General features: G+C 38.8%; 2 protein-coding genes across 3 annotated transcripts in view; one reads left to right on the top strand and one right to left on the bottom strand.

Annotated features, from left to right (window-relative positions):
* Positions 1-282: 282 nt before the first annotated feature.
* Positions 283-11,732, bottom strand: LOC124151690. The gene is made up of 4 exons (XM_046524283.2): positions 11,595-11,732; positions 3,504-3,717; positions 1,882-1,979; positions 283-806 (listed from the first exon to the last, which is right to left on the bottom strand). Exons 2-4 carry the CDS (start codon positions 3,707-3,709, stop codon positions 760-762), a joined length of 351 nt encoding a protein of 116 aa, XP_046380239.1. The 5' UTR covers positions 3,710-3,717; positions 11,595-11,732; the 3' UTR covers positions 283-759.
* An 8,607-nt stretch (positions 11,733-20,339) lies between these two features.
* Positions 20,340-26,873, top strand: part of LOC124151700 — a 63,719-nt gene continuing 57,185 nt past the window's right edge. Inside the window, exon 1 of one of the 2 annotated variants that reach the window (XM_046524308.2) lies at positions 20,340-20,468. Coding sequence is in view for 1 of the 2 variants with exons in the window: in XM_046524293.2 (XP_046380249.2) it covers positions 26,728-26,755 (28 nt within the window). In the remaining variant the exon portion in view is untranslated. Of the gene's footprint in view, positions 20,469-26,712; positions 26,756-26,873 lie in introns of those variants that run through there. The other variant, XM_046524293.2, reaches the window with a different exon arrangement.

Raw genomic sequence — 26,873 nt, 5'->3', positions numbered from 1 at the left:
CATTGATTTGAAACACGAGTTGGAGAGGTCCAAGTTACATTGATTTGAAAAAAGATTTGGAGAGGTCCAAGTTACATTGATTTGAAACACGAGTTGGATATGCAAAAGAACATTAGAAAGGTACAACCTGAATAGATTGGAACAATACTTGCAGAGATCAATCTTTCATTTCTTGGAACAAGACTGTAAACCGCCATTTCGCTTTTTTAGTTTACAAAGTGTTCTTGGTTCCTCAGAGAATTAAGTAAATCACTGTTAGAAATTAATGGAGTACAAATGAGATTTGGCTGTATACATTTCATTTTATTTTTTCAAAAAGGAAAACAAAACATTTTCATGAGAACTAACATATGGTATATATATATAAATATATTGATGACAATAGAATGTGATCATCTAAGGCATTGTTTTGCTGCAGATGGTATGTCATAACCTGAACACCGTTATTAGAGCAACAACTACCACCCTGCCACCACAAGTATGTGTGACAAATTGCAGACACGACAGTTTATTTTCCAGCTTTCGAAAAACGTTCACACATACTGTGGTGTGTGTGCTTACAGTTCATATCAGTAGACGGAGTGAGGTAAAATCACAGTTAGAAGAAACACTAGTATGTGTCATTGATACAGACATACATTCAGTTTTAATCGATTTAAATTCAAACTAATGTTGCTGAAGCGGGCTCATTCATGCAGACATACAGTCAAGTGCTTCGTATGCGAAACGGTTAATCGTATAAGGCACATCTGGAACCGTCTACTTCATCCTTCTTAAGAACTCCGCTTCGTTTATGAAACCATCACCTTAAGAAAAAACGAGACATCCTGTTGCATACATAAGTTTTTATCATCTCTGAACATTGAATAACGCTCAGAACAATTAAAGACATTTGTGATTATATTTCGTGTTCGTGTTTTTTGTGTGTTCATATGACATTTGCCAGGTGACTGATCCACATAAATCAACTCTAGACTCGAAGGAAAATATTATTTCTAATTTCTAAAAATATGATTAAGTTAATAAATTTCGGAAAATGTTTAATCCTTGGTTTTAAAATGAACAAAACTGGTTAAAACTAGAGCACTACGACATCGTCCCTTGAAGATCCGGGTTAGAAATTTATTGTTCTTCAGCTGGTCGTAAGAGGCGACTAACGGGATTGGGTGGTCAGGCTCGCTGACTTGGTTGATGCATGTCATCGTATCCCAATCGTGTAGATCGATGCGCATGATGTCAATCACTGGATTGTCTGGTCCAGACTCGACTATTTACAGACCGCCGTCATATGGCTGGAATATTGCTGACACAACAACAGACACACAGACAGACAGACTACGACATCTTAATACATTAATTAATCTTAATTAATCTTAATTAACATTATTAATTATTAATCTTAATAGTACTTTATGTATTTGTTCTTTATAGACAATATCATGATATCTAACACAACCGAAAGTCGCCTCATACAAAAGAGCATGAGTGTAATCAACTTATGCAGTGTTGTGTTAGGCACGCCAGGCGCCTATAATTGCGGGTCCGAATCCCGGTTCGCCCAGATTATGTCTCTTGGTTTGTCAGCACTATACCCGTCCTCGTGTGGTTCACCAAAATAGTAAATGTCTGGTAAACTTCAGGCTTTCCTCCCACATTAAACTGATGCGACGGGATACATAACAGGAATTGTTTTCAAAGCGGCGTTAAACCAAACTCACTCATTCCACTTATGTATGACGTACAACGTATGTTTTTTGTCAATTAACGATTGTCAAGTAAATATCTGAAGTTCAACGTTAATTACACTTAACGTTTCACATTTACAAGTAAAATAGTTGTGGACTGTTTGAGCATTACTTGTTATAAATTGAAAGCACAAACCGTTTTGGTCCACAAATTCCCTGACCAAGTAAGATGCTAGTTCTGGATCCTGTGTAAGTTGGAGTACCATTTCTCTAACAGGTATTGGAATTGATGCACTGGAAAGAGAGAGGGTAATATATTAGTGACATGCAGCCAACATATCACTTACGTTTGATGTTAATGATTTACTTCTGTAATTCCCGCCGATAATTTAGACACGTGAAAACACTTGATTCTACCATGTACACACAATTATGCATTACATGTACATGCATGTCTTGAATATATTGACCAAATTTCACAAAGTTATAAAAAAATAAAATCCCAAACAACGCTCACTTCCATAAATAAAGTAATATATACTTACAGGTCAAGCCAACAACCACCTGCCATCTCTTACAAGGTGAGGCTTTATAAATTGCAGCTTGTTAGTGCCCATATATCTTCCTCCCCTAGAGGTTTTTAACCCATCTGACCTTTTCTACAAAAGGGGGGGGGGTCATTAAAGTTTCAAGTTGTTAGATCCTTCTATTTTCCTTCCCTAAAACAACCCTCTTCTATCTCCCTCCCCTTCAGGCTCTTACCCCCTCTACCTTCCCTACAAAAGGGGCGGGGTAAATAAAGTTTGAAGTTGTTGAGCCCTTCTATTTTCCTTCCCTAAAACAACCCTCTTCTATCTCCCTCCCCTCCAGGTTCGTAGCCCCTCTACCTTCCCTACAAAAGGGGCGGGGTAAATAAAGTTTGAAGTTGTTGAGCCCTTCTATTTTCCTTCCCTAAAACAACCCTCTTCTATCTCCCTCCCCTCCAGGTTCGTAGCCCCTCTACCTTCTCTACAAAAGGGGCGGGGTAAATAAAGTTTCAGCTTATTCGATCCCTTCCCCTTAAGCAACATCTTCTATATCCCCCTTCTCTATAAGGTGACATTACACAAGAACGTCCATTTGCTTACGTTTGGAATGGTGTTGGCACAATGTAAACACACAATGTTTCCAAAGATTCCAATTCATCTGGTTACATTCGCAAGCATATCTACTTTAGAAATGAGGTTTTGAAATTTCAGCATGTTAGCCCTTCTATTTATTACTTGCCCGTGAAGAGATCACCCGTTTAATAAACATACAGCTGTATTACACATTGTGTAATACCAAAACGCGTGCTTTTGTACTCTCGGAACACGTTTCACGAACAAATATTGAAAGCTCTCAACATCGCTTGGCTTATTCAACGACATTGCGTGTGGAGTTGATAGATCACTGAGAGGAGCTTATGCAACCTTGTTGCTAGGCTGACGTCCCATGGCATTGATTCGCCGATGAATCTTGCAACAAAATTCCACAAATTACGTCATCGGGTATTGTGACGTTATTGTAAACTTTGAGGTGCAAGGCCCGTTCCACAAGGCGATCGTATTGTAGCGCAACGACAGACGTTAGTCTGTTAAAGCTTTCGCTCGTCAGATACCACAACTATTAACTCGTTTAAAAAAAAATGTATTACACGGGAGCTCGTTTAGTATTCTATATATATGTCCTACAGCAAAGCCTGGCGTTGAAGTTTCAGGTTGTTAATCCTTTCCACCTTCCCTCTACAACAAGGTGAGGTTTTCAAGTTTAAACTTGTTAGCAGCAAATACTTCTTACCTTTGACCCAGATCAGAAGGGGTGAGTAGCATAGCGGACAGCCAATCAGGTCGCTGCTTGAAGAGGTCATTAGCGATGTTCCCCCCTGACCTTTTGAACCCCCAGTTTTGCCTATATGCACTCCCTGATTTGAAGGCACCACATGCTCGTTGAACCCCCATCGTGATGACCAGCGCAAGGCAGCCTAAAACTAGAGTTAACTGCATCGTCGGGTCTGAAACATAAGAACCGCCTGTAAAATATGTTACACTGCATTTCACATAAGCTGGTGAAAAATGGGGTTTAACATGCAAAGGCAGGTCAAAGTGTTCCCCTGAATAAACACGGGAACAAATTGTCAAATTAGAGAATTTCATCAGACATAGTTTGGGTCACTGATGCTTCAAATTTGGAAATTGTATTCCACATAAAACCCTTTGAAAGATTTACTCTAGTATTGGGATATTGCAACCCTGATCAAGCAACGTTTCAGCAAGATTCGTATGACGCCCTTTGAAATTGTTGTAGAAAGCGTATGTTCAATTGGACCCAAGAAGCTAAATGAAGCCCAAAATACATATGTTAAATTTAAGTAGTTCCAGATATTACATCTCATACTGAGAGAGAGAGAGAGAGAGAGAGAGAGACAGAGAGAGACAGAGAGAGAGAGAGACACACACACAGACATACAGACAGACAGACAGACATTCCACTATGCTATACAAGGTATACAGTGATTCATCCAATCACGCACACAGACACAGAGACATTGAGACACACACACAGACACATACATTCAATTATGACGGTGCTACAATACAATGACTCGTCCAATTACACACATACAGACACACAGGATGACACACGCATTTATACACACAGACAGACATTCCATTATACTATCTAATGATTCATCCAATTACATACATACGTTCAGACAGACAAACACATTCACGTCACTGTCAGTTAACATGTACAATATACAGTAAACTACGTTTATAACCAACATGCTTATAACGAATTGACGGATATAACGAACTTATTTTTAGTCCCGGTCATTTGCTGTATATATGCTGTGTATATGCTTATAACGAACTACGGTTATAACGAACTAAATTTAGTGGTCCCTTTCAGTTCGTTATAACCGTAGTTTACTGTATTGTAAAATATGTCGTTCATAATTTTGTCATTTCCACCTTTTATATTAGAACAAACATCTGCTGGCACTTATGCTGTAATCAATATTAACATGTTTTAAAAGCGATCCGACCCAATAAGGTAATCAAATATTTAAAATGTATTAGCTTTCAGTGCACAAACGTTTAAAAGTTATATGAAATACAAACGTGAATACCCTGTAGTATACACCTCGTGCCACGCTGTTTAATCTCCATGACCACCTTTCAATACCCAATACAAGGATGAACCCAATTTATATTCGCTCCACTAAGCAAACAATGTTAAGTGATTGGTGTTATTCAAAAAGCCAGGAATCACTTATGCGAAGACTATAACGGGCCACGAGAGCAATCAACGATGCATCAATACATAAATCTTCATATTTCACACTTTGCCATTTGTAGTTTGCAGCAGCTTAACTGAATGACAACAGCTATTATAAAATCTGCGATAATAAAAAACCATCAGAAATCCATTTTGGATGAGTATTAATTATTTTTTGAAAATTGTTGAAAAATTCGGTCGACAATGAGGTGATACGAGTTACTACTGAAGACCAAGAATATAACCGGATGTAGAGGTTGTAATATTTTTTACGCTTTTAACGTACATTATATTGGACAACAAACTGCTCAGCAACGAAGCTGCTCAGGACGAGTCACTTCCAACTCAAAACCGTCAATGTGTGATTTTGCATCAAAATGTATATATGAAATGTAGATGATGCAATGAGTTTAATTGTACTGTCCAACACATTGTCAGTGAATGCCCATCTTTGGCACAAACACAGTATCTTAAGCGACATGATGGAGTGGCTCGATCCTTTTATTACCGTCTTTGCCATGCTTGTTTGTGGTTTGGACACATAGGCCCATCCATGTACGATCCACAATATGTAGAGGGTGTCATTGAAAATGATAAATACAATTCTTTGCAATAGTCCCGTATACAGCCTCAGACCTATCAAAGTCAACACACATGACCATGCCCAATTTGACAAGAACAATAAATTCATTTATATCATTGAATTTTCTGCCCCTTTTGACACTAATGTGATTGACTAGATTCAGGCAAAACATGGAAATGTGCAGACCACGCTTTCGAAATGTCACGCATGCATCCCAAGTATCAAGTTGTCAGACTCCTCATTGCCTTAGGTTTTGTACCTCCCAATCTGTTGACTGACACTGGGAGAGTACCCGGGTTTGCTGCCAGTAATACAGCCCTTCTGACATTCTGGGTAATGCAAAATACTGCTGTTTTGGGGAGTCTTCACATTCTCTCAAATGTTCTGGGTGGGTTCGATTAGACTTCGTTTCCTGGGAGAAGTCCCATTCGCTTTCTGTGCTGCGTGCAGAGGGGGCAAGGACCTTGAGCTGATGATGAGCCTAACCAGCCTGACAGCCAGGATCACCCCCCAAAAGTACGAGAATCTGTACTTAATTAAAAAAGAGTTATCCTAAATATCACATGTGTTACATTTGACCACTTTCTAAAGTGGCATTGCATGTTCACAATATTCCAGCTATATGACGGGTGTCTGTATATATGCAGTCAAGAAAGAGCTTGATAATGATTGTGAGTATCGATCCACGATCAATAATGGTGACAATCATAGTATTTATCTATCAACTTCAGTAGTCCAAAAGGTTCTGCATAGCTATGATTAAAACTGTACAGCAATTCAGTTCTGCCTCAGATATTTGACTGGTGTAAGTATGTCCAATCATTATGTTAACTGGTTTATGTCATATTCCTGACATTTGCCTTCATTGAAACCTATATGTATTTTCCGTCTATCATTTTCTTTCGCGAACTAACTTCCTCATTTAGACGATCCTTTGGCATCATGTCTTTCGTCAAATTGACACGACATGGAACAGTTATTTCAGAGAAATTGTGAAAAAAACTTTATTTATTACCGACGACGTTCATTGCATGCACGGCACCTTTCCTGCATGGTAGCGCTCTGGTTTAGTAAAAATCATTATATCACAAAGATGTCCAATCGGCGTATGAAGGTCTGCTTAGCGTGACCAGCTGTGGGCAGTGAGAGCCAGGAAAGCTGGTCACAAGCCGAGGACGATTACCACCTTTGTGAACTTTCTGTAGGACCAAGGATCATAATGCGAGAGAATCCTGATCATCGGATTCTGGAAAGCTAAGTGACACTACTCCACACATTGAATTGGTCCAATTATGTTCAAAAGCGATGCCCGCAAACCAAATGCTGTCCTACGGGATATCATGTGAGGAGAGGTGAAATGGGGTTCAACGTCGCGTCCAAGATTATCGCACTTGCATATAGCGACGTGCATGCTGGTTTTATAGTGCTCTTCCACTGAGATACCATGCCGCACTTTTAAAAGGACACTCCGCACTCATACTGACTCCGAACCGACCAACTCTTGTCGTATGCCCTTAATGGCGATCGCCATGCATCAGTTATGATGCGGCAAATGGATCTAACTACCGACTTTCCGCTCTCAGGACAGGCGCCCTGTCCAGTAGACCACGGATCCGTTCTCGGGATATAATGAACTCTATCTACCTTAAATATTAAGGCAACATGAAGGCAACTACTATTAAAAATGAAGTCCATTTTCTAACATCACCAAAATATGCTTAAATTAAAGTTGGAGGAAATTGTTATTTCTATACCGTCTCCATGGAGTATTTTTCATGTGGCACAAAATAGTGCAAAACTTGTCAAATTCTGATAATTGATCCTGATTTCAAGTCTAACGTTACAGCAAAAAAGATACTGCACAAAACCTTTCAAAGATCTGTTATGTCAAACTAAAAACGTCATTTAAGACATTGAATGTACACTTTGTGTATTGATTTACGTTGGAGAGATTCAACAGGTCTTATAACCTCAGACAAAGAATAAGAGAACGAATGTTATGAATGTAGCTGTCGTTCATGTACATTTACAATACCGGGGTGAAGCCAAAGTGTGCGCGCCCATAACGGAACACTCACTGACGCAACTGATCTAAGCATACGCTTAAATGCTTCCGAGACAGTATCTCAATGAACATACCAAACAGTGTAGTTTATCGATTTAATTTATGGGGTTGCAATGAACGAGGCAGTCCTAAAAAACGACACCTACACAGGATCGTCTCATCACATTAATTGCACTACGCAACGGATTCAAATCTACTCCTGTTATCAATAGAGAATTCCGTACAAAAACAGATCGGCGAACATCAACAGTTGCCGTTAAGAACCGGCTTTATGCAGCCCGCCTGAAAGCAAGGCGTCCTGTGGAGGGTTTGACCCCGACAGCTTAGCATAGACGACAACACCAGGAACGGACTGTGCGCCGATGGCTTTACAGCATGTTGACAGACGAATCAAGGTTTTGCCTCCGATTCACAGATGGCAGAAAACGTTGTTAGCGACGTAGTGGTGAGCGGTAAGCCAGGACAACAATTCTTGATCATGGGTGCGGTATCACACATGACAGGCGAATGATTTGATTATGAATGGATATTTGACTGGCCAGAGATATGATGACGAAATACTGCGTCAGGTCCTTGTTCCATTTCCTAATAACATCGGCAGTCTTTTGGAATTGCTAGATGACAATACCAGACTACATCGTGCCCAAGTCGTCAGCTATTATTTCTGACGAGAAGGCATATTGCATTGGTCTGGCCCGCTAAATCCCCTGACATCTCGCCAAAAGGGCAACCGTGAGATGTTCTCGGGAGGAGATTGTACGCCAGAAACCCAGTACCCACCAACGTAGCCCAGCAGGCAGAATGGGCAACCATACGCATGTTAATCACTAATAAGCCTAGTGGTTAAAGCGTTCGCTCGTCACGCCGATGACCCGGGTTCGATTCCCGACATGGGTACAATGTATGAAGCCCATTTCTGGTGTCCCCCGCCGTGATATTGCTTGAATATTGCTAAAAGCGGCGTAAAACCATACTTACTCACTTATCACTAATATGCCATCAATGTGTCGTCAATATGTCGACAAAAATGGTGGACACACCAGATATTGATCTCCACGCTCGAAAATAATTTTACAGACATTTATCGTCATTACTTCTTCACGATTAATTCATCAGTTACCTTATTCTCTGTCGGTTGTAATATATTTTAAAATGAACACCAGTCAACCAGCTCAGATCTATCACCAACAGAAAATATTTCCAATTGTGTATACCAACATTTCAATTCTCACTCAGTCCGTTGTATGAAAGTAAATACATTAGCGAAAATATACCCTTCATCTATTAGCATTGTATGCAGATTGGCTTATAGGATGTGTACTAACAAAACAAAACAGAACCGTTGGCAGTCGTTCTAATCGTTGCCAACGACAATGTTGTAAGACGTCTACGCAGTCATGGTCACATGACAGAACGAAGGCTAAAAGATGTTGCTTTGGAAGAGGTGTTGCCCTTGCTTCTATAAACACTGGGACTGAACAAGGTACAAACATCACGATACTCTCTGTCGTTGAATGAAATCAAACGACTTCACTAACTTTTGCTAAACAATGGGTCCACAAACGACGGTAAGTATGGACTTGCTTATCGCTTTTGATATTGCTTTGAAACGTTTGTCATAACTACAGATTACTCTACTGAAAAAAAATACCGACTGTTTCCCCAATTGTCTCCCAATATTTCAGAGACAAACAACATGTTCCAATACAAACACCTTATACTCGAAGTTGAATCATAGGAACGTTTTGCACAACGTGGATGTAAACTCAACTACTTGTGGCTGCCAAGGTTAATCATACTGCCACCAATCTCTTGGGCATAAAGGCCACCGGTAACTTCTCTAATGTAGACAACAACCTTCGCCAGTTATTCAAATATTACTCACAATATCGTGAACAGCCTTCTTTCAACTGTAATCACAACATTAAAATCATTATGTATTTGGTCGAAATGAGTCAAATATAATATGAACCTGTTGATTCTCTTTCGCAGTCGGTTAAATCAGTAGTTGTTATTGGTAGAATGCACAACCTAAATATGAGAAAAAAAAAGAATTGGAGTAAACTTATTCTGCCTCTAACAGCTGTCATCCAAAGTCTGGATGCCCTACATGAAACATTTGTAGTTGTCCCACTGACTAGACCTGATACACATATTCGTTTCATGTAACAACCACATTATTTGTTTGATCACATAACGTGGCATAAGTGACACATCACATAATGCCACAAGTAAGACCAGTATGTCAACTGGGGAAGACATCTACCAAAGCCACACATCATTGCTATCGATTTTTTGCTTTAGTCTAAAGGCATTACCATGAGCACCAATACTGTTTCCATCCGAACTGATCTGTTTGTTTCCAATAGTCAACTTTCCCTTTTACTTGTGCGATATTCCAGCAGCTCTAGCTTTTGGTGTTTTTATTTCACAACTTTTGAGGTACAATCAAGCATGCTCAAGCATTCTACTGATATTTCAAAGAGAGTCAAACGACTCTTCTTAAACAATTGTTTGAATCAGGACTACACCATTCAAGGTTTTGGTAAAGTTTCCAAAAGGTTTTATGATGTACCATTTGTTCCCGTATAATATTGTCGCCGTCGTATAATGGACTCTGTTTTCAACAGGGATTTCTTGTCAAATATGAAAGCAAATGCCATCTGAAGTTTACTGAGAAAACAATATGCGAAATGCTGGACTTCTTCATTGATAACATCTACGTAATAATTGGGGTAAGACATTAAGGCAAGAAATAAGCATCCCCATGGGCACCAATTGTGCTCCCCTTCATTCGGATCTGTTTCTTTATGCTTATGAATCAGAATTTCTGTTCGGATTGGCAAAGTCAAAACAAGGTAATTTTGCCAAGAAGTTTAACTTAAGCTTCAGGTATATCGATGATCTGATATCGTTCAATAACAATCAAATAGCCAATGCCCTTCCACCCACCTGAACTAGAAATAAAGGAGACCAGTGAGACCGCCTCATCTGTTTCATATTTATATCTTTGCATCAAGATTCAGAGTGACAAAACGCTCTCCACCAGACTGTATGACAAGAGGCACGACTTCAACTTTCCAACAGTCAACTTTCCCTTCATGCCGAGCAGTATTTCAGCAGCTCCAGCCTTAGGTATTTACATTTCGCTGCTTTAGAGATACCATCGAGCATGCTCTTTCTACCAAGATTTCAAAGAGCGTCATGCGACTCTTGCTCAGAAGTTGTTTGATCAAGGTTACAACATTCAAGGCCTCAGTGAAACTTTCAAAAATGTTCTATGGTAGACGCCAAGTGAAATCAGTGAAATCTGTTTCGGCAGATAATCGAGACTGATTATCTTCTGCCGTTGACGTTTTATATTTAATTTATATTAAGGTATTAATTTTGGAATTACACATGATGCCTGATTAGTACTCCTACAGTTTAGATCTTGCCAATTATCCCAAATCGTCACCATGACCACCACACTGGCCACCCTTGAATGAGTCTTTCATAAACTACGACCCTCCGCTTCACACATTAGTAACATAAACCTAATAACATCTGTACTTCAAAATCGCGAACAAAGTCAATTTGGAGTTTATGACCACCCAAGATAAATGGTCATTTAATCCGGTGCATTGTTATCATGCTGGTGACTTGTGGCATGATGCTGATTGCTTCAGCGATGACTGGATAGCCGTCCTGATTATCGGACAACTGCTGGGAGCCAAATGTTACCGCCCTGTATAGCGACATCGCTCAGCATGGATATGCACGGACCATCCATCTTTACGTACCGTTACTTACTGGTCTGACCGGATGGAAGCCCAGTGGGGAAATATCTCTCTGATAATAAGCAATGTTTTGGCCGTAATGACTATTTGGTAATGGCATTATTTGGAACATTGGGCAAATGGTCCATCGTGTTTTAAAAGAATGGAATTTGAATCATATGTATAACGTAACCAGCTCTTACCTTCAGTGTACGTGGCTTGTTGGTATCTCCTGGCAATCGGAACAATGTGGAAGAATGAAAACGTGCGCAGGTTTTAAACCAATTTGGACAAATAATGGAGACGAGTGAATAATTCTGAATTATTAATAGATATGAGACATAATGGTTTCATTTTCGCATGTCGTTAAGGCGACTTCCTGTTGAAGTCATTATGCAGCGACAACTGTGAATGAGATGATATGTCGCACAACTCTAGGGAATGATTGCTACGTGGGACGATTGCAATATCAGGTAGAGGACATCACAGAAAACGAGGAAATATCCATAGGATATTTAATGAGTTGCAGCTAATTCCCATGGTACAAATTGAGAGGGAATGGGTTTGATGATGACAAAAGTGCCTGCGTTATTTGATTGACAAATACATCATATCCTCTTCAGTCTGAATATGTTATCCGGAGATACAATCAATTTGACTGCATGTCATATTTCCATCAAATCTATAGAACACAGATCTTTGAATGTTTTAAATGGTTACAACTAAAAGTTTGGTATTGGAAATCGACAGTCATTCACGAGGAGGGTCATGATTCCTGAGACATGAAGACACTAAAAACATTTATCCCTGGAAATGTAATGCTTGCTGATATAAAAGATTAAAAGGTAATAAACATTCAGAACAAATTATCCTTCTCTTTTGAAAAGGCTAAGCAACTGATGACCCACTTGTATAATTACACACACACCTTTCATTGTTGACGTGAAGTCTAATGACGTCACAGTGGATAATGTACGTGTGAATGTAAATGCATGTTGAAGCCAAACATCCTTGTTTGTCAATGATGGAACTGGAACTGGATGAGGGTTACAACATTCCAGGCCTCAGTAAAGCTTTCAAAAAGTTGTATGGTAGACACGTGGATGACATAACCAAATTCCACGCATCAGTGACAAAAATGATGTCCGATGTAATTCCCTATTTTGTCTTGTACCAAATGTTCCCTTTTTTTCAGGTGAACAATTGACTTGCCTTTGGATGTGTTGGTGACGGGTGCCACCGGTGGGGCAGGATCCGCTCACCTTTTCGCGAACACCTGGTATCATTACTATTTGATAGTGATTCATAAACACATGCACATGATATAATCGGAATCGTGCAATCGACTTTTCTTTGTGTAGATATTTGTATTGGCTATGGAAATGGTTTTGTCGCTTTATTTACAGGATTGACCAATCAAATAGCTAGATTTTAAGAGGAGTAATGAGGAAAACGTTTACCAAAACTGAGTGAATTGGAAAAGAACAAATATGGGGCTAACAAAGCAATAGTCCACACTTGGACGAATCTGGGATTCCACGTTCAGTGGGTCCAAAGGGGTTCTGGATTCAGGATGAACGTATTCAACTATGATTACTACATATGTTTCCTTTAACGCCACACACAGCAATATTCCATCTATATAACGGTGGACTGGAAATAATCGAGTCTAGACATGACGAACCAGTGACTGGTATTGTGAACACCGATCCACGCGATCGGGGTTTGCTGACGACAAACTCTAACCGAAAGTCCCTACGATGGCTTGAGGTAAAACTATGGAATACCAACAGCCAGTTACCCTGCTACGAATATAAACCCATGAACAGGGACATCTGCATGTATTGTGGCACGTTAAATAATCCCCGTGGAAGAAGGGTTATATAGGGTTGGATTCGAGTGATTCACTTACCCTCACAGAGAGTTCATGGTACACAAATATAAAAATAAATCAGAAGCAAGTACATGTATACAATCTGAGCTTCTTTCTAATATATATTATTAAGACATTTTAACACCGAAGCATCTTTAACTATGTTCATTTCAGAGGCTAAATGCCAGTTTGATAATGTCGTTGTCTGAGCTCCTTTCTGTTATTTATTTAAAGATCATTTAACTTAACAAAACCTTTATTTTCATGGATGAAAACCGAGAGGGAAGACACTATTATCATTTCGTTATCATTAACAAAACTGTATTCACCTTTTATCTAAGGGAAAGTAGCAATACAAAATTTAGCAATCATGTTTATTACATCATTACAAATGGCAACTACTGTCCGTTTGCTATTAAATAACATCGATGAATTGCAATGTATTTAGAGAAAAATAGAAATGTATGTAGGAAACTAATTTGCAGAGGTTGATGAATACCGTGCTCCATGTCATATTCGAATTTTGATTTGTGCAAGAACAATGACTTGAAAAGTGATTGTTTGCACATGTAACCAAATATATGTAATACACCGATAGCGTCATACAAAAAAGAGATTGTCTGTATACTGGTTGCATCCATTTTATGTGGACTAGTACAAGCGCATACACACACAAGAACACACACACACACAAGAACACACACACAAGAACACACACACACACACACACACACACACACACACACACACACACACACACACACACACACACACACACACTTAAAAATTTCACGTCACCTCACCAATGACACACATTTGCATTTAGAAAAAAATATATTGCTTAGATCCAATGTGCTTGTCTTATTGCTTTTTTATGGAAGCTATTGAGTTTATCATAATGAATCAAAGTTTTTGTTTTGAGATGTCCCCTACCCGTGTTTACTCCTCAAACGGACCAGTTGTTTCTGTTTATCTGTTGATAAACAGACTTGGATCACGCTCCACATATTTATTGATGGCATACAATTATTTACCGCATTCACTTGCGAAAGATATACATCATCCTAAGCTGAAAAGCCTTCAAACCTTGCGTGGATCTGATCACAGGGGCTTGTTATGCCAAAAGAGCAGCTTCAAGATATATAGTCACACCCAGTGTCAGTATACTATATACAAGGACAGGGATGTAACGAGGCCAACTCACCAAGTTCGTTCGAGGACAAAATTCAACAATGTCAGGTGTAAATATCCCTATAAAACTATGCACTCATTTCAAGCCAATTCATTTAGCTACACAATGAGACATAGATGAAAACAATCGTAGCCGTACTTTGGGATCTGGCGTTTTTAGAAACTCAAAATATCGTGATTTTTCGATTCCGAGCCAAAGTCCCTGCTCAGAATGTGAACCGCTAACGTACCGATGTTTTTGTTTATTTGATCGTGTACACAATTACCACGCACCAAAACACATTGAATATATGGCACCTGTTAGCCCGCCCTTCGTCATTCTTTGCGCGACACATAAACCCGATGGAATAATGAGTTTAGGTGCATCTGTTCGTCTCAATAAGCCCATTGCCATGCCACGTCCGCCATAGACGACCTTGGCCTTGACATACCCCGCACTGAAAAAAGTCGCGCCATTCATTTGGTTAAAGGTGTAGAGGAGAAAAATTCTTCGTGAATAATTTATCTATAGCCAATCAAATGGTATTTTTTGGCTGTTTTGGGGGGTATGTCGAGGCCAAAGTCGTCTATGACGGGGCATAGCATCTTTACAAATTTTTCAGATATTGTTCTTGGACAAACCAACATTCAAATTTCACTGGGTACATGGTATGCATTACCATCTGCAATAGTAGTTGTCACCAGACATGTCTATTTTCTTAGATGTATTCATTTGTGTCATTAGTACGCTGAGCTGTACATCGCTTTGAACCCAATCTTAATTATGTAGAAATATAACTATCTCGCAGAGGCCGTCACCATAGGCCCGTGACTATCATAACCGTCATACTGAAACTGTCAGCATTCAGTATTTGTGTTGTTTCCTCCACATAACAAACAATGTGATCATTTGCATAGTCAATACACGAGTAGTACGGTTTGCAATCATATTAATCAATAACCCAGAAGGACCACAATGAACTCCTCAAACAAACCTTACTTTTAGAAAACCTCATGGCGATGTGACGTAGTATTTATTTAACCTTATGCATCTGTATGGGATAATGACAATAATAAACCTCTCTTCACCCGAGTCTTAATTAAGTTACACATTCTCATAAACAGAGGTGCAGATCAATAGGATTAAATCACATCCTTGCCAAACTTAGTAAGAATATAATACATATTCTTAAATATATATAACCCTGAGAGCGTTGTTTACCAAGAATTCAGATGTTAGGGTGTCAGCCCACGCCATTGCCAGCACGTTCAGGATGTCTGTGACGGCGCCCACTTCCTCCAATCATCGTTTTGCCTGCTATCGTGGGAAATTGTTGCCATAACTGGGCGTACATTTGTTAAATGGTTTGGAATGATCGTATGAAATAGAACTCCTACACTGATTTGGGTCATAGAAGGTGATACACAGATGCCATTTCACAGATGTGATACATTCTTTCGCGAACACCTGATGTCATTACTGATTTTCAGTACTGTTATAATATTTCACATTACTTGGCTTTACCCCTAATGGAATCTGTTTCGGTAGATAATCGAGACTGATTCTGCTTGCCGTTTTGAATTTGAATGAATTTGAACTTGATAAAATCCGACCCCGATGGAGACATGGCAAGTTACTGATAAATATCACTGAGACGTGTATATCTAAGTGTCATTTTAATACTGTGTCAATTAAGACAGTGTTGATTTATGGCATGTACATTCTTTATTCTTACAATGTGAGGTAAGGTGATTAAGAAATGGATAAGACTTGGTTATATCTACGATGCAAATGCACAGATGTTATGTGTAAGACATCAACACCAGAGAATAAGCTTGATTATCCGACGAAACTGATTCCATTTGGCGTAAAAGGCAACATGGCGGGGAAAAGAATATGCATGGTTCACTGAAAATCAGGGATGACACCAGGTGTTACAGGGAGGCAAATGAATCCTCGGGACGAACCCGGTAGAAACAAGATGGATGATTGCAGGGTGTAGTTACATGCTATAATCTTTTTCGCAAACACCTGGAGTGACCCAGTCATTTGACGTTCATGGCTATTTTGCCCTTTACACCCAATGGAATCTGTTTCGGCGGATAACTGAGACTAATTATTCTTCATCGCTGACGTTTTATATTTAGATTAGAAAAATGTAAGTTGAACTATTTTTTTTTAGAAATATCGCCAGTCTGAATACGTGGCGCAGCTTCTTTGCGACTGATAATGGTAAAGTTCTTATGATTTGACCGACATCACAGATGGAACACATAGAACTTCAGAAGCCAGTCAGGAAGGCGTTCAATTTTTAATTTACAAAACAATTATCCCCAGGTTGACATAATGCAAACATGTCCTTCTGTGTATGTCTCCTTGCAAAGGCAGTACTGGATGACATGTATTTCAACCTTCAGCAAATTTTGTAGAATATGTTATAACACACGGCGTGTACACACACAACTTGATACAGACATACGCACTGGCCATATAGAGACTAATGACACTCCTAAAGACCATTGCGGAGTGATATTGGAGCTGTCCGCTACCACATCAGTGTATGATAGATGATTTAAAACTATGGCCGAGTACACCAAGACGTCATGGTGTGAGGTATACATGTAACATGATGAGAGGACAGGGGATTAACCAGGAACTACAACAGTTTTCATAATGATATCTGAACTGATATTTTTTTAGCAGTTAAACATTTCTTTGAATTGAGACATTTGATTATTTTCTCTATTTATGTGGACTATCCAATTTTCGAAAATAGTAAAAATATGAAGATCTTAAAATATAACGTTATTCATCGCCAACGTACCCCATATATAATAAATGAACATAATTCATATCACTTTCATAACACCTGGTGTCATCACTGATGTTTAGTGATCCATCCGTATATATGTTATTTAATGCTAAAATCTTTAGATGAAGTTAATCGCAATACATGGGTAACTTATGTCAAAAGATTATTATTCAGTTATGGATTTGGCCACGTGTGGATTTCGCAGGAAGTTGGTAATGAGACCCCCTTTTTAATGCATTTATTCAAAGGTTAAAAGACCTTTGTAACCAACAGGACTGGTAAAGTTCGTGAAATACGTAAATTATCAATGTAGAAGGAACATAAGTCATTGCTAACAGTTGAAAAGTATCTCTGTGAAATCACAAGCCGTCATTATAGACGTATGTTTTGTTTGTTAAGAGTTGGCGAGTTGCCATTAATGGTAAATTTAGGTAGAAGATGCGGTATAGAGTACTGTAATAGGCTGTGCAGATTTTGTAATTTACAGGAAATTGAAGAGTAAGTGAGAATGATTTTACGCTGCTTTTAGCAATATTCAGCAATATCACGGCGGGGGACACCAGAAATGAGCTTTACATAATGTACCCATGTGGAGAATCGAACCCAGGTCTTTCGGGTGACGAGAGAACACTTTGACCACTAGGCTACCACACCGTCCCTCACTACAAGTGACTACAACATGTGGATGATAAAGATATCATAACATCCGTACCGGAATCCTACCGAACCTGCTGACCTGGTGTCAGAATCTATGTAATACAGAGCTCCTGAACCCCGTTCAGTAAAACCAGCACTGCACGCACGCTCATAAGATAATATGAATGTAATACGCTCTCTGAATGTAACTGCTGTCACAGGTGGCTCATTCATACAGGCGTAATTCGTTATGCATAACTTCGTCTGTTAGGCGTTGAAGAAATTATCTCGGATCCTGGGTTCGATTCCCGGTTCGCCCTGATTATGTTTCTGGGTCTGTCACCATACCTGTGTTCGTGGGCGTCAATATAATTGTAGTATTCAGACTTTCCAAGCTGACACGTAGTACATTAACTGGACTACTTTTCATAGCGATGTTAAACCCAACTAGATACAGTATGTAAAAGGTGACAACAGACAGATTTAAGCTGACAGATGGACAGGTCAGAATTGTATTTTGGGGAACATGTTTTGGAAACTACAGAACTACAGAACTACAGAGCGAATTGAGTTTTTCACACCCGTAAACAGCGTCGCCTATGTTGTTTGGTTCAGATCTGGAACAGGTAAACCAGCGTTGATCCTCCAAGCACAATATCAGATACAGATGTTTTATATTTATAATTTTATTATTTTTCGAGAGCATTTACACAGTTTTGCATGACAAAATATTCACAGAAATAAAGCATGACAGCTTATAATCTCTAAAACAATTAATGAGTGTACTTTGCTAGCTTATAAGATTCAGTGAGCTCCTTCTGTATCAAATTATTGTAATGTTGGTGGATAGTATAAAATGATTGGTTTTGGTAAAATAATGATAAGGTTTAAAGGATTGTTATTTTAAAATAAAGAACATTTTCTTGGGATATTATTACCGGGTTTTGCGCTTAATTTTGTGCGATATCTAAATTTCCATATCTGGATGGAGCTCACTTTGTTACATTCCCAAAATATATGTATAACATCTTCTGTTTCATTAGAACTGTAGCTACAACTTGTACTGTCTACGTATCCCATATCTTCGCGAGTTTGGATTGAAAGCCAGGAGACCACGTTTGTTGGTGTACTAGCGTTCATATCATTAATCTGCGACAATGGAGACGAGAATGGTTTAGTGATGAATCACGTTTTTCTCGTACAAAGACGGGTTGGCAATATTCTACACACAACGTACGCATCTTGTTCACGTGCAGGTTAATCTGACGGCTTTCCGTTACAGGGCGAAATCTTGCAGCAACGCCTCATTCATGCCATTGACGTCCAACGTGAGATTTTCCAACATGATAACGCCATGCCGCACACGGCTCGTGTCACGGAAACCTTTCTTGCCAATAAAAAGGTAAATGTGATTTGAACCCAATTGAACATCTTTGGGAAGAACTCGGCCGACGTCTACGACAGCATCAACCACAGCCTGCAACACTTCATGAACTGGCTCGATCACTGCAGGAAGAACGGAGAAGGATTCCACAGGCCATAATTCAGAGACGTTTACAGTCAATGCCTGGACGTTGCCGTGCGGTTATGCAAACATGTAGAGTCCATAACACATATGGAACTTGACGTCACCACTGACCATCTGCACGACATCCGTGTGTTATTAAAACCATATGGACAAATCATAGAGACAAACTTTGTTTGAATTTTCATGTTTCACAGAACTGATGATCATTCCCTTTCATGCTTTAAAACAAGCCCATTAACTTTTGAATTTATCAACTACGCATTTAATGTTTTGGAGAGCATATTTTCTGCATCACACGTTGGGAAAAACTTATTTTTTTAAAGCCTTTTAATTTAACTTCAACAAAAGAAAATTTGCGAAATACATGTACAGCCCATGGCCAATCGCATGTGCCCTCTTGGACGTAAACCATATAGAAGAAATCAATATACAATCCATCTTGTAAACGTCACACCCAATGAGATACACACACAGGTATTCGACAAACACGGTAACAATATTAATTTCGTGACAATCCCACATATTTCTAAGTGCAATCGAAATAATATTGTCACAATACTTCTTAAACAGTATACTCTACACCTAGATTTCTGATTGGTCAGTGTCGTTACATTGTGACCTCCGTCTGGGTGGGAATGTGTGTTTTGGTCAGTAATTGCCTCTCCATAGTTGTAAATTCGTCCCACGTGGTCCCCCTTCTGCAACCCCCATCACTTACGGATGCGTGAGATGTCCCCCGCCGTTAGTGTAGTGTCAATACCAGCGATCAAGGTTCAATGTGAAATTAAGAATGTGCCCTGTTGCAATTGTTTGTCGCACGACTGCGGACGCACTAGCGGAAAATCATATCCCTTCGGGCCAGGAGTTAAGTCGCTATGCTTTCAATATTAAGTTTCACGCTTTGTTAATTGTATTGACTGTTCATTTGAAGTGTAAATCGAGTAAGGAAACGCTCACTTCCCCTTGTTTTGCCACAAGTCATTGTGCATTACGCTGAAGGCTATATAGTTTTCAGTGTCGACATTAACTTGAGAAGCAGAGCTGCAGGATTCATCAGGTAGGGCGATAATTATTGTTACTTTCGTCATGACAACGTATAGACATAAACTTGCATTAGCTGTGAAGGAGCTTTCTCCTCTTTCAAAACTGATATCTTAATGTGACACGATGCTCAAAATGATTAATCAATGGATGTATGGACACGTTATGAATCACCAAATTGAAAAGCGGGTTTCTTTGATATCAAAACGGTTATGCTCATTGGAAACTTAAATTTACTTAAATTTAGTAGTTGAACCGCTTTCATGATAGTAGCTTGTGTGAATGTGTTTATATTTACAACTGACAAAAATATGTGAAAACCTATTCAACATTCACGGATAACGTCAAAATCAGCTCAATTTGGTGAAATCAACAAAATAGAAACTGTTTATGAAAAATAATACTTTTTGATTCCAGTTAACAAAGGTTAATGGTTAATTGGTAGAACGTCTATATACAAACAAGTTCCCTAAAGAAGGCATTAAAAGAGCCAGATTAATCTTTTTCAGATCCTTGATCAGCTAGCATGTACTCCTAAATCATACCCTCACTATTGCAGACATAATTGTCAATACAACCAATAATCCGGCGCTTGTTGATTACACGCTGTGTAATACGTTTGATTGGAGTAAATTTTAACGTCGTATAAGACACAGAAAAAGATTCCATTTTATAATTATTTACGTGATTTATGATATAAACTTGACTCATTTAAAAAAATCGAATGTACTAGGCACAAGTAAGACACTTACGAAACCTTCTACTCTATACCTTTCATTACATTACGGTGGTGCTTTTATAAATATATTTTGTATATATATTTTATATTATGTCAGTAAATGAAGCAATGTACAATGATAGCCACTTTGAATATAAGTAATATGCGGGAACTAGAGAATGATTACTTGACTGTGATATGTACATGTAATATTATTGATTTACAACATCAAAATGGATCCCAAAATGAATACAGATTATAGAGAACTTAGACTTTTTGTACTATTAACAAAGTATTAAATATACAAGCAGTTTAACAAAGTATTAAAAGAATATATACAGTAGAAAAATAGTGATAAATAATTCATATTATTTAAAATTAAAATATGTTTCCACATTAAATTGATGAAAATGTTTAAACATTGAATCATTTTGTTCTTAATTACGTGTCACATATTGCGGCAGTACACAGAAGTAAATAAACCTGTGTTACATATCACGTAGGTAGCACTTTGTTAAACCGCAAGGATGTGTAGTCAGCGAAACCACATTAATCTGATCATATGACAGGAGGGGAGTGTATTGTTGGGTGCCACAGCAGGTAGCAAAAATTTACTTTTATATACAAATTGTGGCGGTTCCTACTGGTAGAGCAGGACACGGTTAACCTTCTCGTGAACACCTGGTGTCCTCACTGATTTTCAGTGATCCATTCATATATTTTTCAACGCTATTTTTCCTTAAGCCCAATATAATCTGTTTCGGTGGATAATCGAGACTGGTTATTCTCTGGCATTGACGTTTTATGTTTACATGTAAGACATGGTGAATTTTTTCGTAATTTCATTCCCCATTAGTGATGTAAGCAATTCGAAAGGTAAAGAAACTTTTAGAAACGGCTTAATTCCCCTATTGTGCAAATAATGGCATCACGCTACTCCGGTCTGTCTTGAAGAGTGCTTTACTTTGTTCACGGATGGACTGATCAATCTATATTTTAATATCAGTTGTTCAAGTGATAAGGTGGCACTCGGTGGCTACGATGGTCTTTGTCCTTCATCATAAGTATGATGGGTTGATGAACATTACCTTTCCAGTTCCAAACTCTTAACTATGGTGCCGGGAGAGCTGACGTTGGTTCCTTAGATATAAATTATGTGTATTAAGATTGTATTCGCATATTGTTTTCGGCATTGAAAATAAATATCGGTTAATTCCTTCCTGTACTCATATTCCTGTAAACTGTCTACTTCGTTTTCATCTGCTGTTATAGACATTTTGTACTGGAACCGAGTTGTGGCAACAGTGCAGATTAATACAGTCAGTATAATAAGCCTACCTACCATAGTACCAAATACAACTGCAATTGTTACCGTATTTGAGTCATAGGCCGGGTTTACAGTCGAAGGATTTTTACGTTTCTCCTGACATGAACCATTTGCTTCTCAGACCAAGACTCGATTAATTTCCCAAAACGCATTTGCTATAATATAGCAGAGTTAGAGGCAAACCACAAGCGTTTCGCTCATGTTGCCAATGGTTACTGTCATTCAGCAACGTTCATGATATGTTACGTTTCGGCACATTAATAATGAGCTTGACACACATAGTGAATCGAACCTGGACGAACCATCGCTTTAACAAATAGCGCCCACACCCCTCTTGCAAGAGTAGATAACATTGGAAGAGAATGTCTTGATCACTGAGGATGAGAACTGATTTTGAATTATGTCTGCCACATTTTAAGCTGTTTCAAATCTGCTCCTTCAAATTTTTACATTTCTTACAACACATATATTCTGAGTCATTTATCAATTAGATTCTTAGTCTCTTCGATGCCTAATAAAAACGACAAAACCTTTTTCCCAGCCACAAAAAATCTCTGCTAAAAGCAGAGTCCATTGTTCGATTCCGACGACATGTACATCATTTGCATGTGTTTATGAAACACCATTAAGTAGTGATGATACCAGTTGCTCTTGAAGAGGTATTACTTCCCATCGGTGGAAGCCGTCACAAACATCTGATAAGGCAAGACAATTGTGGACTTGAAAAAACACAGGAGCATATGGTAAATGTCAAAATAAGGAATTGCATCATATCTGTCACTGTTGACAATTTGGAAATGTCCTCCACATGTCTACCACAAAACATTTTGAAAGCTTTACTTAGGCCTCAGCTGCTATCACCCAGTTCAAACAACTTTGGAAGAAGAGTCGCATGACGTAAACATCAAAAGTTGTGATATTTAGATACCGAAGGATGGACTTTCATAGATAATTTAGCTTCACTGGTGGACATTGGCGGAACATTGCTAAAATTGACGTAAGACGTCCTCATTCGCCTGGCTCTTGTACACCACACAATTATTTATTCTCTCCATTAAAAAATATTGAAACACTATACCGATTACGTGTAACCTGGTTTAAGCTCATTTTCAACACACGGCGTCAATACGCGCAGAAGACCGCCTCCGGGGTCTAATGAAGTCTGCCCGGAGATTTGAAGGTGGAGGGTTCGATCCCTGGCCGCACCACACCAAAAGACGTTAAAATATGGTACTTGTTGTTACCCTGCCTGCCACTCGGCTTTAAGGGGCTAATACAGGGACTGATCGGCTCGGAGTCTGTGTCTGAGGGGGGTATTAATGTAACATTGCGACATGGTTTCTAAGTGGTCTAGCACTATAAATTATACGGAATTATCCCAGACTAGTACAAGCAGCCACACACACACACACACACACACACACACACACACACACACACACACACACACGCACACACGCACACACTGACTTGGTTGATGCATGTCATCGTATTCCAATTGTATGGATAGATGTTCATGATGTCAATCACTGTATTGTCTTGATTATTTACAGACCGCCGTCATATAGATGGAAAATTGCTGAGTTCGGCGTTAAACAACAAACAAATAAACAAACCGATTTCAGAAATCTATCACATGAACCAATTTAACAAATGTATCACGTGTACCAATTGAATAAATGTATCACGTGTATCAATTGAACAAATGTATCACGTGTACCAATTGAACAAATGTATCACGTGTATCAATCGAGCAAATGTATCACGTGTACCAATTGAACAAATGTATCACGGGTACCATTTGAACAAATGTGTCACGTGTACCAACTAAACAAACGTATCACGTGTATCAATTGAAAAAACGTATCACGTGTACCAATTGAACAAATGTATCACGTGTACCAATTGAACAAATGTATCACGTGTGCCAATTGAACAAATGTATCACGGGTACCAATTGAACAAATGTATCACGTGTACCAATTGAACAAATGTATCTCGTGTATCAATTGAACATATGTATCTCGTGTATCAATTGAACAAATGTATCACGTGTACCAATTGAACAAATGTATCACGGGTACCAATTGAACAAATGTATCACGTGTACCAATTGAACAAATGTATCACGTGTACCAATTAAACGAATGTATCACGTGAACCAATTGAACAAATGTATCACGTGTACCAATTTAACAAATGTATCACGTGTACCCACTGAACAAACGTATCACGTGAACCAATTGAACAAATGTATCACGTGTACCAATTGAACAAATGTATCACGTGTACCAATTAAACGATTGCATCACATATCTCAGAGACCTGTAAATACTCGAGTCTGAACCATATAGACCGGTGATTTACTTTACAAACTTTTTAATACATTATTTTACACGTCTGGCACTGTCGGGATATTATAACACGGCATCAACCAAGTCACCAACCCTGACCACCCATTCGTTTAGTCGTTTAGACAACTGAGGACCTATTCCAACAAGGAATCCTCACGGTGGCGTGTTGAAACATCAGACGATTCAATGCACTTTCGCCTGGGACTTCAGATGAGAATTTCCCACATCATTAATCAACGCAAGGCGTTTGCAAAGTTTGTTTTTCTTGGGAGAAAAACTACACACAACCACCAGTACAGTGAGCAGATACAAAAACCGATTGTGATCTCACACGGAAAAAGCCTACTTGATGATCTCCTGTTTCTTTGAGGTCACGCAAGCACCATCCGCCCTCTTCGTGTATCTACCTTTATTGACCTCAAGATAAATGTGTAATTATTAACTCAAACATAATCATCTCGATATTGCTTTTTCAATGATATAGTTAAGATGAATGTCAGTTATTCTGAAATGTTTGCTATTTGCTTAAAAAACCCTAATTCGTATGATAATAAACAAGCAAGGGTAATGGCAAAATGCAAATATGAAGACGGCAGCATAAAATATTCATTGTTCCAATGTTTCTCAATATTGAAGACAATTTTGAAGATTAAAGAGCCCCATTATAATTGAAAGGCTATAAGCTAAAAGGAACATTATTCCATCATTTTTGAAAAACGCTATTAATGTAACTCGCATAATGCGCAAACGTGTACTTGGTGTTGATCTCATAGCTAACGTATGACGTCACAGATGTTAATTTCAGAAAATAGAGTGTGTATTTCAAACTTATCAGTAGCATCGGTGTATCTCTGCATTGACAAGTTAATAGAAGGACAATATCTCGCATATATGGTCAATAAACAAAGCGACAAAACCTTTTCCATATCCAAAGGAAATCTATTGTACAAGTCTGACTGTCATGAGCATGTGTTTATGAATCACTATCAAACAGTAATGCCACCAGGCGAAAAGGCGAGCGCATCCCGCCCCACCGGCAGCACCCGACACAAACACACGCAAAGTGAAGCCAACCGTCCACTTGAAGAAAACGCTCACTCATATTCACAATGTATTAAAAGTCCTGTTGCCTTGTATACAAAAAACTTTTTTTCAGATTCATTACAATTTCGAGAACACAATATTACCACCGATCAATGCATATAATTTTCCCGCAGTTTTGCCTTTAACCCCCAATAGAAACTGTATCGGCAGATCATCGAGACCGAATATTCTGTGGTGATGACGTTGTATATTCACGCAATCTACATTATGAGGTTCAGAGGATGGATGTATATTGTTCCAACAGGCATATTCGCACGAAAACAAACAAGGTCGTTAAATGCACGTGTGCATCTCTGTAATTATATGTGATGGGTGAGTTTTGTGATTACACTTTCAACCCATTTATTATTTGTACAAAAAGACAAAGACTCTAACCCAAGACAAAGGAAGGTTCAAATGTATAGCACCATCTAACACGGTCTAATCACGCTTTTAACCCGCATTTATATCAATAATTAAACTAATATTCATACACATCAATGCAATCATTCGCCTTGGCGTGAACGATGTGTTGCCCGTGTTTAATAATTAAGCACGAGGCGTCCATTGATCCAGCGTATTTAGCGTTGTGGAGGGCAAAGGTTTTCATTTCAATTTTCGTCTCGTTATTTCGATGATCTGTAAACAGGTTGGTGTTTTCATGTGTCAAGTAGGATGGGAAAAGACAACAACCATCTTAGAATCAATAACACGCCACGAAACCTAGTCAAATGACCTAAATGGTTACAAACACGACGGTGTATTATCATTTACCGTGGAGAAATAACTACACATGGTGTCTTTTGTGCGTTTCTTTGAGGGTATGTATCAATTATTTTCGTTGCAGATGACGGGTGTTTTAAAAAGTCTTTGAAGTTTTTAGCAAGCCGTTATCACAAAGTGGTTTTGAATCGAAAAAAAGTAGTCTCTCCCGGATTT

Source organism: Haliotis rufescens, unplaced genomic scaffold (genome assembly GCF_023055435.1).
Source record: "Haliotis rufescens isolate VD_foot unplaced genomic scaffold, xgHalRufe1.0.p SCAF_4, whole genome shotgun sequence".
Lineage (NCBI taxonomy): Eukaryota > Metazoa > Mollusca > Gastropoda > Lepetellida > Haliotidae > Haliotis > Haliotis rufescens.
This window is presented reverse-complemented; position numbering and strand designations above follow the sequence as displayed.

What these genes read in the sequence shown, in the direction of transcription:
- LOC124151690 (XM_046524283.2), bottom strand. Translation starts at nt 3,709, where the DNA reads ATGCAGTTAACTCTAGTTTTAGGCTGCCTTGCGCTGGTCATCACGATG. An exon ending in CCTTCTGATCTGGGTCAAAG is followed by an intron (nt 1,980 to 3,503) that starts GTAAGAAGTATT and finishes CTCTCTTTCCAG; the next exon opens with TGCATCAATTCCAATACCTG. An exon ending in GGAATTTGTGGACCAAAACG is followed by an intron (nt 807 to 1,881) that starts GTTTGTGCTTTC and finishes TTTTTTCTTAAG; the next exon opens with GTGATGGTTTCATAAACGAA.